Below are 14,615 nucleotides of genomic sequence, written 5' to 3'. Positions count from 1 at the left end.
GCTTTTTAACTACCTCAGCAACCTCAGCCCCAGAAATAGGATAGCCCACCACAGACTCCCCAGGCACTGGTTCCTCATAGGAAGACGTGTTGGTGGGATTGAGGAGGTCTTCGAAGTATTCCCTCCACCGATCCACAACATCCGCAGTCGAGGTCAGCAGAACACCATCCTCGCCATACACGGTGTTGATAGTGCACTGCTTCCCCTTCCTGAGGCGGCGGATGGTGGTCCAGAATTGCTTCGAAGCCGTCCGGAAGTCGTTTTCCATGGCTTCCCCGAACTCCTCCCATGTCCGAGTTTTTGCCTCTGCGACCGCTGAAGCCGCACACCGCTTGGCCTGTCGGTACCTGTCCGCTGCCTCAGGAGTCCTATGAGCCAAAAGAACCTGATAGGACTCCTTCTTCAGCTTGACGGCATCCCTCACCGCCGGTGTCCACCAACGGGTTCTAGGATTACCGCCACGACAGGCACCAACCACCTTGCGGCCACAGCTCCAATCAGCCGCCTCGACAATAGAGGTGCGGAACATGGTCCACTCGGACTCAATGTCCAGCACCTCTCTCGTGACATGTTCAAAGTTCTTCTGGAGGTGGGAATTGAAACTCGTCTGACAGGAGACTCTGCCAGACGTTCCCAGCAAACCCTCACAATGCGTTTGGGCCTGCCAGGTCTGTCCGGCATCCTCCCCCACCATTGCAGCCAACTCACCACCAGGTGGTGATCGGTAGAAAGCTCCGCCCCTCTCTTCACCTGAGTGTCCAAAACATGAGGCCGCAAATCCGATGACACAACTACAAAGTCGATCATGGAACTGCGGCCTAGGGTGTCCTGGTGCCAAGTGCACATATGGACACCCTTATGTTTGAACATGGTGTTCGTTATGGACAATCTGTGACGAGCACAAAAGTCCAATAACAAAACACCGCTCGGGTTCAGATCCGGGCAGCCATTCTTCCCAATCACGCCTCTCCAGGTTTCACTGTCGTTCCCAACATGAGCATTGAAGTCCCCCAGTAGAACGAGGGAATCACCCGGGGGAGCACTCTCAAGTACTCCCTCGAGTGAATCCAAAAAGGGTGGGTACTCTGAGCTGCGGTTTGGCGCGTAAGCGCAAACCACAGTCAGGACCCGTTCCCCCACCCGAAGGCGGAGGGAAGCTACCCTCTCGTCCACCGGGTTGAACTCCAACGTACAGGCTCTGAGCCGGGGGGAAACAAGAATTGCCACCCCAGCCCGTCGCCTCTCACTGCCGGCAACGCCAGAGTGGAAGAGAGTCCAGCCCCTCTCGAGAGAACTGGTTCCAGAGCCCTTGCTGTGCGTCGAAGTGAGTCCGACTATATCTAGCCGGAACTTCTCCACCTCGCGCACTAGCTCAGGCTCCTTCCCCCCAGCGAGGTGACGTTCCACGTTCCAAGAGCTAGCTTCTGTAGCCGAGGATCGGACCGCCAAGTGCCCTGCCTTCGGCTGCTGCCCAGCTCACATCGCACCCGACCTCTATGACCCCTGCTATGGGTGGTGAGCCCATTGGAAGGGGGACCCACGTTGCCTCTTCGGGCTGTGCCCGGCCGGGCCCCATGGGGACAGGCCCGGCCACCAGGCGCTCGCCATCGTGCCCCACCTCCGGGCCTGGCTCCAGAGGGGGGCCCCGGTGACCCGCGTCCGGGCGAGGGAAATCTGGGTCCTTGGTTTTTATTTTTCATGGAGGTCTTCGAGCTGCTCTTTGTCTGATCCCTCACCACTTTTGTCCACTTTTACAGTGGACTACTGTAAATGGAAAAACGGCAGGTCTGTTGCTAGAATCCATCCATCCATCCATCTTCTTCCGCTTATCCGAGGTCGGGTCGCGGGGGCAGCAGCCTAAGCAGGGAAGCCCAGACTTCCCTCTCCCCAGCCACTTCGTCCAGCTCCTCCCGGGGGATCCCGAGGCGTTCCCAGGCCAGCCGGGAGACATAGTCTTCCCAACGTGTCCTGGGTCTTCCCCGTGGCCTCCTACCGGTCGGACATGCCCTAAACACCTCCTTAGGGAGGCGCTCAGGTGGCATCCTGACCAGATGACCGAACCACCTCATCTGGCTCCTCTCGATGCGGAGGAGCAGCGGCTTTACTTTGAGCTCCCCCCGGATGACAGAGCTTCTCACCCTATCTCTAAGGGAGAGCCCCGCCACCCGGCGGAGGAAACTCATTTCGGCCGCTTGTACCCGTGATCTTGTCCTTTCGGTCATAACCCAAAGCTCATGACCATAGGTGAGGATGGGAACGTAGATCGACCGGTAAATTGAGAGCTTTGCCTTCCGGCTCAGCTCCTTCTTCACCACAACGGATCGATACAGCGTCCGCATTACTGAAGACGCCGCACCGATCCGCCTGTCGATCTCACGATCCACTCTTCCCTCACTCGTGAACAAGACTCCGAGGTACTTGAACTCCTCCACTTGGGGCAAGATCTCCTCCCCAACCCGGAGATGGCACTCCACCCTTTTCCGGGCGAGAACCATGGACTCGGACTTGGAGGTGCTGATTCTCATTCCAGTCGCTTCACACTCAGCTGCGAACCGATCCAGTGAGAGCTGAAGATCCTGGCCAGATGAAGCCATCAGGACCAAATCATCTGCAAAAAGCAGAGACCTAATCCTGCAGCCACCAAACCGGATCCCCTCAACGCCTTGACTGCGCCTAGAAATTCTGTCCATAAAAGTTATGAACAGAATCGGTGACAAAGGGCAGCCTTGGCGGAGTCCAACCCTCACCGGAAACGTGTCCGACTTACTGCCGGCAATGCGAACCAAGCTCTGACACTGATCATACAGGGAGCGGACCGCCACAATCAGACAGTCCGAAACCCCATACTCTCTGAGCACTCCCCACAGGACTTCCCGAGGGACACGGTCGAATGCCTTCTCCAAGTCCACAAAGCACATGTAGACTGGTTGGGCAAACTCCCATGCACCCTCAAGGACCCTGCCGAGAGTATAGAGCTGGTCCACAGTTCCACGACCAGGACGAAAAACACACTGTTCCTCCTGAATCCGAGGTTCGACTATCCGGCGTAGCCTCCTCTCCAGTACACCTGAATAGACCTTACCGGGAAGGCTGAGGAGTGTGATCCCACGATAGTTAGAACACACCCTCCGGTTCCCCTTTTTAAAGAGAGGAACCACCACCCCGGTCTGCCAATCCAGAGGTACTGCCCCCGATGTCCACGCGATGCTGCAGAGTCTTGTCAACCAAGACAGCCCTACAGCATCCAGAGCCTTAAGGAACTCCGGGCGGATCTCATCCACCCCCGGGGCCTTGCCACCGAGGAGCTTTTTAACTACCTCAGCAACCTCAGCCCCAGAAATAGGAGAGCCCACCACAGATTCCTCAGGCACTGCTTCCTCATAGGAAGACGTGTTGGTGGGATTGAGGAGGTCTTCGAAGTATTCCCTCCACCGATCCACAACTTCCGCAGTCGAGGTCAGCAGAACACCATCCGCACCATACACGGTGTTGGTAGTGCACTGCTTCCCCTCCCTGAGGCGGTGGATGGTGGTCCAGAATCGCTTCGAAGCCGTCCGGAAGTCGTTTTCCATGGCTTCCCCGAACTCCTCCCATGTCCGAGTTTTTGCCTCCGCGACCGCTGAAGCCGCACACCGCTTGGCCTGTCGGTACCTGTCCGCTGCCTCAGGAGTCCCATGAGCCAAAAGAACCCGATAGGACTCCTTCTTCAGCTTGACGGCATCCCTCACCGCCGGTGTCCACCAACGGGTTCTAGGATTACCGCCACGACAGGCACCAACTACCTTGCGGCCACAGCTCCAATCAGCCGCCTCGGCAATAGAGGTGCGGAACATGGTCCACTCGGACTCAATGTCCAGCACCTCCCTCGTGACATGTTCAAAGTTCTTCCGGAGGTGGGAATTGAAACTCTCTCTGACAGGAGACTCTGCCAGACGTTCCCAGCAAACCCTCACAATGCGTTTGGGCCTGCCAGGTCTGTCCGGCATCCTCCCCCACCATCGCAGCCAACTCACCACCAGGTGGTGATCGGTAGAAAGCTCCGCCCCTCTCTTCACCCGAGTGTCCAAAACATGAGGCTGCAAATCCGATGACACAACTACAAAGTCGATCATAGAACTGCGGCCTAGGGTGTCCTGGTGCCAAGTGCACATATGGACACCCTTATGCTTGAACATGGTGTTCGTTATGGACAATCCGTGACGGGCACAAAAGTCCAATAACAAAACACCACTTGGGTTCAGATCCGGGCGGCCATTCTTCCCAATCACGCCTCTCCAGGTTTCACTGTCGTTGCCAATATGAGCGTTGAAGTCCCCCAGTAGAACGAGGGAATCACCCGGGGGAGCTTTCTCAAGTACTCCCTCGAGTGAATACAAAAAGGGTGGGTACTCTGAGCTGCTGTTTGGCGCGTAAGCGCAAACAACAGTCAGGACCCGTTCCCCCACCCGAAGGCGGAGGGAAGCTACCCTCTCGTCCACCGGGTTGAACTCCAACATGCAGGCTCTGAGCCGGGGAGCAACAAGAATTGCCACCCCAGCCCGTCGCCTCTCACTGCTGGCAACACCAGAGTGGAAGAGAGTCCAGCCCCTCTCGAGAGAACTGGTTCCAGAGCCCTTGCTGTGCGTCGAGGTGAGTCCGACTATATCCAACCGGAACTTCTCTACCTCGCGCACTAGCTCAGGCTCCTTCCCCCCCAGCGAGGTGACGTTCCACGTCCCAAGAGCTAGCTTCTGTAGCCGAGGATCGGACCGCCAAGTGCCCTGCCTTCGGCTACCGCCCAGCTCACATTGCACCCGACCTCTATGTTGCTAGAATGTTACTGTAAAAATAGGTGGTGATGTTTTTTTATTTACAGTAATATGCTGTAAAAATTACACTAAATTTTACAGTAGAAGATTGGCAGCTCAGTCGCCAAATTTTTGCTGTAAAATATTTTGTAATTTTTACAGTGTACAATGTGATGGATAACTTTATTTCAAGTCCTCAGTCGAGCAGATGTTTAAGTATTTACAAAAATAATCGACTATGATAATATACTTCTTGCACTTTTTAGATATTATTAAAGCTTAAAAGATACGCAATTGCAGGATTTTTTTTCTGTCAAAATGGAAAGAAGGAATACTTTCAGTAAGAAAAGATGAAGTACAAAAGCCAAAAGCAGTGAAGTTGTCACGTTGTGTAAATAGTAAATACAAGAGAATACAATGATTTGCAAATTCTTTTCAACTTATATTCAATTGAATAGACTGCAAAGACAAGATATTTCATGTTCACACTGACAAACTTATTTTTTTTGTTGCAAATAATCATGAACTTAGAATTTTACGGCAGCAACACATTGCAAAAAAGTTGTCAGAGGGGCATTTTTACCACTTTGTTACATGGCCTTTCCTTTTAACAACAGTCAGTAAATTTTTGAAGTGGAATTCTTTCCCATTCTTGCTTGATGTACAGCTTAAGTTGTTCAACAGTCTCCCTTCTGATATTTTAGCCTTCATATTGCACCACACATTTTCAGGTCTGGACTACAGGCAGGCCAGTCTAGTACCCGCACTCTTTTACTATGAAGCCACGCTGTTGTAACACGTGGCTTGGCATTGTCTTGCTGAAATAAGCAGGGGCGTCCATGATTACGTTGCTTGGATGGCAACATATGTTGCTCCAAAAGCTGTATGTACCTTTCAGCATTAATGGTGCCTTCACAGATGTGTAAGTTACTCATGCCTTGGACACTAATACACCCCCTTACCATCCCAGATGCTGCCTTTTACACTTTGCGCCTAGAACAGTCCGGATGGTTCTTTTCCTCTTTGGTCCAGAAGACACGACGTCCACAGTTTCCAAAAACAATTTGAAATGTGGACTCGTCAGACCACAGAACACTTTTCCACTTTGTATCAGTCCATCTTAGATGAGCTCGGGCCCAGCCAAGCCGGCGGCGTTTCTGGGTGTTGTTGATGAATGGCTTTGGCTTTGCATAGTAGAGTTTTAACTTTCACTTACAGATGTAGCGGCCAACTGTAGTTACTGACAGTGGTTTTCTGAAGTGCCCTGCATCAAAAAGCAACACACTGATGTTGCTTTTTGATGCAGTGCTGCCTGAGGGATCCAAGGTGGTTGGTTTTCGTCCTTGGCGCTTACGTGCAGTGATTTCTCAAGATTCTTGGAAGCTTTTGATGATATTACGGAGCGTAGATGGTGAAATCCCTAAATTCCTTGCAATAGCTGTTTGAGAAATGTTGTTCTCAAACAATTTGCTCAGGCATTTGTTGACAAAGTGGTGACCCTCGCCCCATCCTTGTTTGTGAATTCCTGAGCATTTCATAGAAGCTGCTTTTATACCCGATCATGGCACCCACCTGTTCCCAATTAGCCTGTTCACCTGTGGGATGTTCCAAATAAGTCTTTGATGATTGTATTCTGTTTTTATTTACCATTTACACAACGTGACAACTTCACTGCTTTTGACTTTTTTTACTTTATGGACGCATGCTATTTCCAGGCTCCCGCGGGCCACATCAAGTGACGCGGCGTGAGTTTGACACATGTGAGTCAGACTGTGAGTGCTTTGCCCGTTGAAGACAGTAACACCAAGACACAAGAAAAGTCTCCAATAACACCGGAAACAGTCGCTAGGTTTGTCGCTAGTAGCTGTTTAGGAAGAAAGTCGGCAGATTTAGACAAAGTGGCCAAGTTGGCAACATTGCCTCATTCTAACAGGGACATCTCTGGAAACACAGCAATTACGCGTCCATGCAGGCTATTTAGTGGTTCTTTTATTTCGTGCTACCTTATTGACAGCATGCTAACAAGGCAGGTCTCTCTCAAGTACATCGTCCCAAATTCCTACACCACTTTTGCGTTTTAGCAACTTTGTGTTACGTTTTACAAGGTTTTTGGATTTTCCCGATTTAGCTGTATTGTTTAATATTCACAGGCTACTCAGGAGGAGCTGAAAGCATCGTACAGGAGACTCTGCATGCTGTACCATCCTGACAAACACCGCGACCCAGAGCTGAAAAGACAAGCGGAACAGCTCTTCAACCAGGTGCACCAAGCTTTTGAAGGTGATTATTTGAGTGTTGCATGGTATCACAACAGGAAACTCTCCATTTCGGGCAGTGGTTCTTAACCTTGTTAGAGGTGCCGAACCCCACCAGTTTCATATGCGCATTCACCGAACCCTTCTTTAGTGAAAAATAAAATGGTTTTTTTTCAAATTCAAGACAAAGTTATGTTTTTTTACTGGTTTACAAAATTAACCGTGCATGAACATCACCTTGTTCAAAGAACAAAACCAACACAGTGCATAAACTCACAACAAATTACACACCTGCAAATCAGTTTGACTTCTGTTGTTGCCGTATCCGTAGTATGCCGATAGGGAGAAGTTTTTATGTACACGATGAGTCGGGTGTGGCTCAACCTCCGCGGCGGAGGCTCCACCGAACCCCTAGGGTTTGATCGAACCTAGGTTAAGAACCACTGATTTAGGGACACAACTTAAGATTGCAACTTTACCTATCGGGCTTGACAATTTTACAAGGAAACGCATTGCATTGTGGGTCTTGCTGGACATCTTATGTACATGAACATATTTGAGCATGCTGTATAGAACTACCATTGTCATGATTTGTTGGATCTTGTTTGTTTAGGTTTTGACTCCCTCAGTTCCTGTTTTGAGCACCCCTGAGTTTGTGTTTTAGTTGCCATGACTGCAGATTGTTTTCACCTGCCTCTGATTAGTGTTCGGGATGCTCACCTGCTCCTGGGCACTAATCAGAGAGCTACTTATTCCCGGCTTTTTGACACACTCAGTCTGGCTTTCTTATTTGCTTCTACGCAACAGGTACGACAGCTACTAATTTGATTCCTGAACTAAGCTTCGCCTTTCCGTTTGCCTGTTTACATGCTAAGCTTTTCTTGTTCGCTATTCTGTTAGCTATCGGCATGCTGATGCTCTTTTGTTTTTATCCCGCGTGATTTATGGACAATAAATAATTTCCTTACCTGCACCTTGCCTCCGGAGTCCCGTCTGCATCCTGGGAGAACGATCCACGCTGTAAAATGCGACCCCGCCATGACAACTATGACCATACACGGCAATTCTCGTAAAAAAATGTCACTCATATCTTGCTTTTGAGTATGTTTTAATGGAATGAAAAATAATTTTGATCAGTAGTTGGGAAGGAGTCGGAAAACGAGCAGTAAAAGTTAACCAGCTATTGGGTCAAGGAGCACTCAATTGCGCAACCCAATAGTTGGGTTTGGATTAACCCAACATTGTAGTGAGCATAACTCAACCTTTGGGTTAAATAATTTAATGCAAAAGTTGGTTTGAAAAAATGTACCCAAAATGTTGAGTTACAATAACCCAAATAAGGTGTTTGTCCTTTTCTGAACCAGTAGTTGGGTTAAAATTGGGGTATTTATAACCCAACATTTGTTATTGTTTAGGAGAGGAATAACGTTGAGGGAGGAGAAATAAGTGAGTTTAAAAAATGGCAAATGAGTTCAACTTTATTCTGTTGATTCTCAGCTTGTTTTATTTAAATTCAAACCAATTAACATTTAAGAGAATCCAATTTGATCAGAAGAGTGGAGGGTTGTGACATTATTGTCATCTATTATCTCATGAACATGAACAATGGGATCGGGACGAAATTGTGAAAATGAAAAAAGTGAAGAAATACTTACATTTACATCTCGCTTGATGCACATTTCATTTGCAGTCTGGACTTTGAGTGGCGGAGCTCGCATAGCAGCAGCTCTCCAATTAGGGACACAACTTAAGATTGCAACTTCACCTATCAGGCTTGACAATGTGACAAGGAAACACATTGCATTGTGGGTTTTGCTGGACTCTGAATCGCCTATTTACGTGGCTCTGTGCTTAAGTTCCGTTTTTTTTCTTTAACAAGTTCCAAATATGTCGCGAACGTGCGGCATCATTAACTGTCACAATCATGGTCATGATCGTATAAAGAAAACATGGATTTGTCTCATTTCCAGCGTGAAAGCAAAACCAAAGGAAGTCAGGTTATGAAGCCAATTAATAGACGGTGAGACGATCAAACATGACTTTTATCGCCATCACCTGGTACATGTTGGTCTTATTCACTGTATTTTCACACTGGTAAGTTTAAACAAAAGCAGTTTTTTTATTCAGTGACACAAGTAGCATTTAGTAGGATGTTAGCGTGTTGGCGACAAACAACATACAGTATTTTGGAAAAAAGCATGTTTATGTTTAGTCTTGGGTAAGCACGGAAATGAGTGAGTTTTATTTACGGAGCAGTAGCACAGTGTTTAAAGTATTTAAAAGTAATACTTTTGGGGGGAAAGCTGCTGATGAAATGAGGCTGTGCGCCCTGATTCCATCTCCAACACATAAGAGATGAAAGCTGTAGATTACGTGCAATTTGACTGCAGGACAATGAGCCTTAACAGAATTTGCCTTCTGAAATTCTTCAGCGGTATAAAAAGTGACTCCGTAGATGAAATATAAACAAGTTTGGCTGCGACAATGGCGGCAGCTTAATCAAATCTCTTGTCCATTGGACGTGCTCCTATGGATCAATTTAACCTCGTCTGTCTCGGTTTGATATTCTTTCGATCTCCCCTGTACATTTTGTAGATGTAGATGATCATATCTACTATACATATTTACGTTGCAAAAGAGAAGTGTGAGATACGTCTCTTGTTGCCTTATTTGTATTTGACTTTAATAAACTTTGAAGATTAATTATTAAACAGAACAGGAGGGGATAGAAAGAAAAAAAAAAGTGCGTGTGTGTGTATGTATACCATATATATATATATATATATATATATATAGCGTATACGTGTACATTTATACCATATGTGTGTATATATATATATTAATAAATATGTATATATATATATATTTATAAATATATATATATATATATATATATGTATATATATATATATATATATATATATATATATATATATATATATATATATATATATATATATATTAGGGCTGGGCGATATTGGCTTTTATTAATATCTGAATATTTTTAGGCCATATCTGTTAGGATTTAATCAAGGAGATGATCCCAGGATGCAGAGACTGGAGGCAAGGCTGATTTACAATATGTTTAACAATTTAATACGAGTCCAAAAAGTATAACAAAAGGAGATGGGGCAAAAATGCACACCATGAATATATATATAAACAAAAGCAGGTCCTTCAGTGGTCGGCAGGGGGAAAAGGCCAGGGCGCACTGAGCTCTACAAAAAGGTCCAACAAGATCCTCTTCACCTCAGGAAGGCTAGAAGGCAAATAAAAAGAGGTGAGGAATTTAGATAATAAGAAAAGACACATACCAGGCAGGACGACTTGAATCATGCGTATGCACGTGGAAGGTGCAGGAGACAATAATCGGCAGGGACCAGCTGTCGGTGACGAGCTTATATACTCCTGGGTGGAGATTAGTTGCAGGTGTGTCTCGCTGGGGACTAATTGACTGAAGAAAGAAAACAGATAACAAAAAAAAAGAGAAGGCAGGGAAATGACAAAATGCAACAATATCGCGATATACGATATATATCTCGATATTTTGCCTTAGCCTTGAATGAACACTTGATGCATATAATAGGGTGCATTAAAGGAGTCATATTATTATTATTTTTCTAAATGTAAAACACTTCCTTGTGGTCTACATAACATGTAATGGTGGTTCTCTGGTCAAAATGTTGCATAGATGATGTTTATGGGGCCATGTCCTTCGCTATGTAATAAGTTACTGCGGACGTTATCTCCTTGTGTTTGTGACTATGTTTTTCATATGGTGTTGATCTGTAAATGGAAGACGTCAGGCTCATTTGTCAGTGCAGGTTGTTTCGGCATTTTTTTGGGTGTGGCACCGGCCGGAGATGTTAACTTGCGGAGTTTCAAGCACTCTTCATTCGCTCACGGGTGACTTTTTAAATTAAAGAACAAATTAGTAGTGCTGCTACCAATGTTCCCTCTAATTGTTCATGTGTCTGAGCAAACCCAAAAACTCCCTGAGCATTCAGTGGAGCACATGTGAGCAACATCACACGTGGCAATACCAGCAGCACACCTGTCTCAAACCAATCTTTTATAATAACACTCAAATGAGAGGAGTCATTTTCATGAGATTATTTTGTAATATTAGTGATTTGGCCCACTTGTAATGAAAATAAAAGAAATCTTGTTTTTCATAAGCTATGGATTAGTATTGTACAATATGTCTGGGTGGGGGTCCTGCTTTGGAAATAATTTTTACCCCTTTCAGAGATCACATTTAGTTGCCCTTAAACATCCTCATGTTGCACAATGAAATGTAAACATAGGATGAAGTGTGCATTCCTGTAACTTTCTCTAGTAACAGCATTCCATGATTAATATAAATAAATTAACATTAATAATAAATGACAGTAGAATAAGCCCACATATGACTGAGGAGTCATCGTGTAACTTTGTGGTGTTTGAGTTGTCCGACTTTTTGTGTGGCCATAAACGCACCAGTGGCTTAGTGGTATGCGTGTTGGTGACAGATGACAAGTTGGTTTTGGCCTGGTTTGTACGGCAGAAAATGACTAGTTTTTCCAGATAGAAGTTTTTTACTCATGTTTTAGGTGTGGTTATGGCCCAATATAAACAGTTTTGCTCAATAAATTGATCGATATAATTCCTGTCCTCGAAGCATCTCGATAGACGTTACAATAATTGAACGGTGTTGACGAACACCGTTAGGGCCGCTTGTTGTCACTGTCACTCAGAGTTGCATTGCAAAATTACACAGAATAAATGTGTTTATTTTGTTTAGAATTCAGATGGGATTTGATTTGGTGCGCGGCATATATTTGCTGTGCGCAGAGGACGCTTGAGCAGTGCGCAATTGCGCAGGCGCGCACCTTAGAGGGAACGTTGGCGCCACCTTTTGTAGCAACGCTTCTGCTGCATACTTTGCATATTACTATTGTCTGCTGAATATCTTCCCGCTTGAAGCCAAACTACCGCCAGATGATGGACCCCGTGCTGTTTTTTTTGGGCATTAAATAAATGATAAATGGGTTGTACTTGTATAGCGCTTTTCTACCTTCAAGGTACTCAAAGCGCTTTGACACTACTTCCACATTTTACCCATTCACACACACATTCACACACTGATGGAGGGAGCTGCCATGCAAGGCGCTAACTAGCACCCATCAGGAGCAAGGGTGAAGTGTCTTGCTCAGGACACAACGGACATGACGAGGTTGGTACTAGGTGGGGATTGAACCAGGGACCCTCAGGTTGCACACGGCCACTCTCCCACTGCGCCACGTTAATTGTTCTTCCTCCATTTGTGATCAGTTTCGCACATTATCTTGTATTGTCACTTGCACCGCTCCGCTTCTACCACCTGCCTCAGCTAACGTTACCCATGCTGCTACCTCTCTGCTGGGCGAGGGCGTATGACGCTACACTCGCAACAGTATGTGACGTATGTAAGAAAGTGGGCTTGTTTTATGCCCCTGTGAGAAGGAGAGACTAGAAAGAGTGAGAAACGCCTGTAGTGTAATGCCCGCAGCTAAAAGCAACTGCGTGAGAATGTATACTACAATATCACGATATCACGATATAATCATTTTCTATATCGCACAGAGGCAAACCCGCGATATTATATCGAGTATATCGATATATCGCCCAGCCCTAATATATATATATATATATATATATATATATATATATATATATATATATATATATATATATATATATATATACATATATTATATATATATATATATATATATATATATATATATATATATATATATATATATATATATATATATATATATATATTTTATATATCTAATATATCTATATATATATATTTATATATAACGTAAACATATAGTGTATATATGTTTATATGGTATATACAGTAGAGGTAGGGGAACTTTTTAGATGTATTGCAATTTAGATATGGACGTTTATAAAATTGGTTAGTAAACGTTGATAATTGCTATATTTAATGTAAATAAAGTAATGCAGACAGTTGTAAAATGTGTGTAACTCACCGAGGGATCCGACCAGCTCCTTTATTTTAGGGCACTTATGAATGTAATGGGAATTTCTGAATAAAAATGCACTGTTTTTTAAAAAGTTGCAAGTGATGAACGCTTATTTAGGGAAACGAAAAGAAATGTAAAACTGCATCAGTATATATATATATATATATATATATATATATATATATATATATATATATATATATATATATATATATATATATATATATATATATATACAGTATATATATATATATGTATATATATATATATATATATATATATATATATATATATATATACATATATATATATAAGTTAAAGATGCATCAATAATCGATTTTTAATCGATTATTGATCGTGAATCATAATCGTAATCTGAGGTGGTCAAAGATTCCCGCCTCTCATATACAGTATATACAGTCGTGGTCAGAAGTTTACATACACTTGTAAAGAACATAATGTCATGGCTGTCTTGAGTTTCCAATCATTTCTACAACTCTTATTTTTTTGTGATAGAGTGATTGGAGCACATACTTGTTGGTCACGAAAAACATTCATGAAGTTTGGTTCTTTTTTTAATTTATTATGGGTCTACTGAAAATGTGAGCAAATCTGCTGGGTCAAAAGTATACATACAGCAATGTTAATATTTGCTTACATGTCCCTTGGCAAGTTTCACTTCAATAAGGCGCTTTTGGTAGCCATCCACAAGCTTCTGGCAAGCTTCGGCTTGAACTTTTGACCACTCCTCTTGACAAAATTGATGCAGTTCAGCTAAATGTTTTGGTTTTCTGACATGGACTTGTTTCTTCAGCATTGTCCACACGTTTAAGTCAGGACTTTGGGAAGGCCATTCTAAAACCTTCATTCTAGCCTGGCTTAGCCATTCCTATACCACTTTTGATGTGTGTTTGGGGTCATTGTCCTGTTGGAACACCCAACTGTGCCCAAGACCCAACCTCTGGGCTGATGATTTTAGCTTGTCCTGAAGAATTTTTCATTGTCCCATTTAAAGCACCAGTTCAATTGACAGCAAAACAGGTCCAGAGCACAATACTACCACCACCATGCTTGGCAGTAGGATGGTGTTCCTGGGATTAAAGGCCTCACCTTTTCTCCTCCAAACATATTGCTGGGTATTGTGGCCAAACAGCTCCATTTTTGTATCATCTGACCACAGAACTTTCCTCCAGAAGGTCTTATCTTTGTCCATGTGATCAGCAGCAAATTTTAGACAAGCCTTAAGGTGTGGCTTCTGGAGCAAGGGATTCCTTCTTGCATATAGCCTCTCAGTCCATGGCGATGCAAAACACGCTTGACTGTGGACACTGACACCTGTGTTCAGCAGCTTCCAATTCATTGCAGACCTGTTTTTTGGTGATTCTCGATTGACTCTTGATCATCCTGACCAATTTTCTCTCAGCAGCAGGTGATAGCTTGCGTTTTCTTCCTGATCGTGGCAGTGACAAAACTGTGCCATGCACTTTATGCGGACAAATGTTTGCACAGTTGCTCTTGGGACCTTAAGCTGCTTGGAAATGGCTCCAAGTGAC

The 14,615-nt window shown here is 44.7% G+C and overlaps 1 protein-coding gene across 4 annotated transcripts in view; it reads left to right on the top strand.

Moving 5' to 3' along the window:
• The window catches only part of dnajc11b (DnaJ (Hsp40) homolog, subfamily C, member 11b), a 69,832-nt gene that overhangs the window by 16,639 nt on the left and 38,578 nt on the right, over nt 1–14,615 (top strand). For 2 of the 4 annotated variants that reach the window (XM_061985677.2, XM_061985676.2), the window contains exons 1-2: nt 4,480–4,629; nt 6,938–7,067. In XM_061985677.2, the coding sequence (XP_061841661.1) occupies nt 4,495–4,629; nt 6,938–7,067 (265 nt within the window). In that variant the 5' untranslated portion in view covers nt 4,480–4,494. Of the gene's footprint in view, nt 1–4,479; nt 4,630–6,937; nt 7,068–14,615 lie in introns of those variants that run through there. The other 2 variants (XM_061985679.2, XM_061985678.2) reach the window with 1 other exon arrangement.

The sequence above is a fragment of the Nerophis lumbriciformis genome, linkage group LG23 (genome assembly GCF_033978685.3).
Source record: "Nerophis lumbriciformis linkage group LG23, RoL_Nlum_v2.1, whole genome shotgun sequence".
In the NCBI taxonomy this organism is placed as follows: Eukaryota; Metazoa; Chordata; class Actinopteri; order Syngnathiformes; family Syngnathidae; genus Nerophis; species Nerophis lumbriciformis.
Note: the sequence above shows the minus strand (reverse complement) of the source record. Positions and strands in the feature narration are given on the sequence as shown.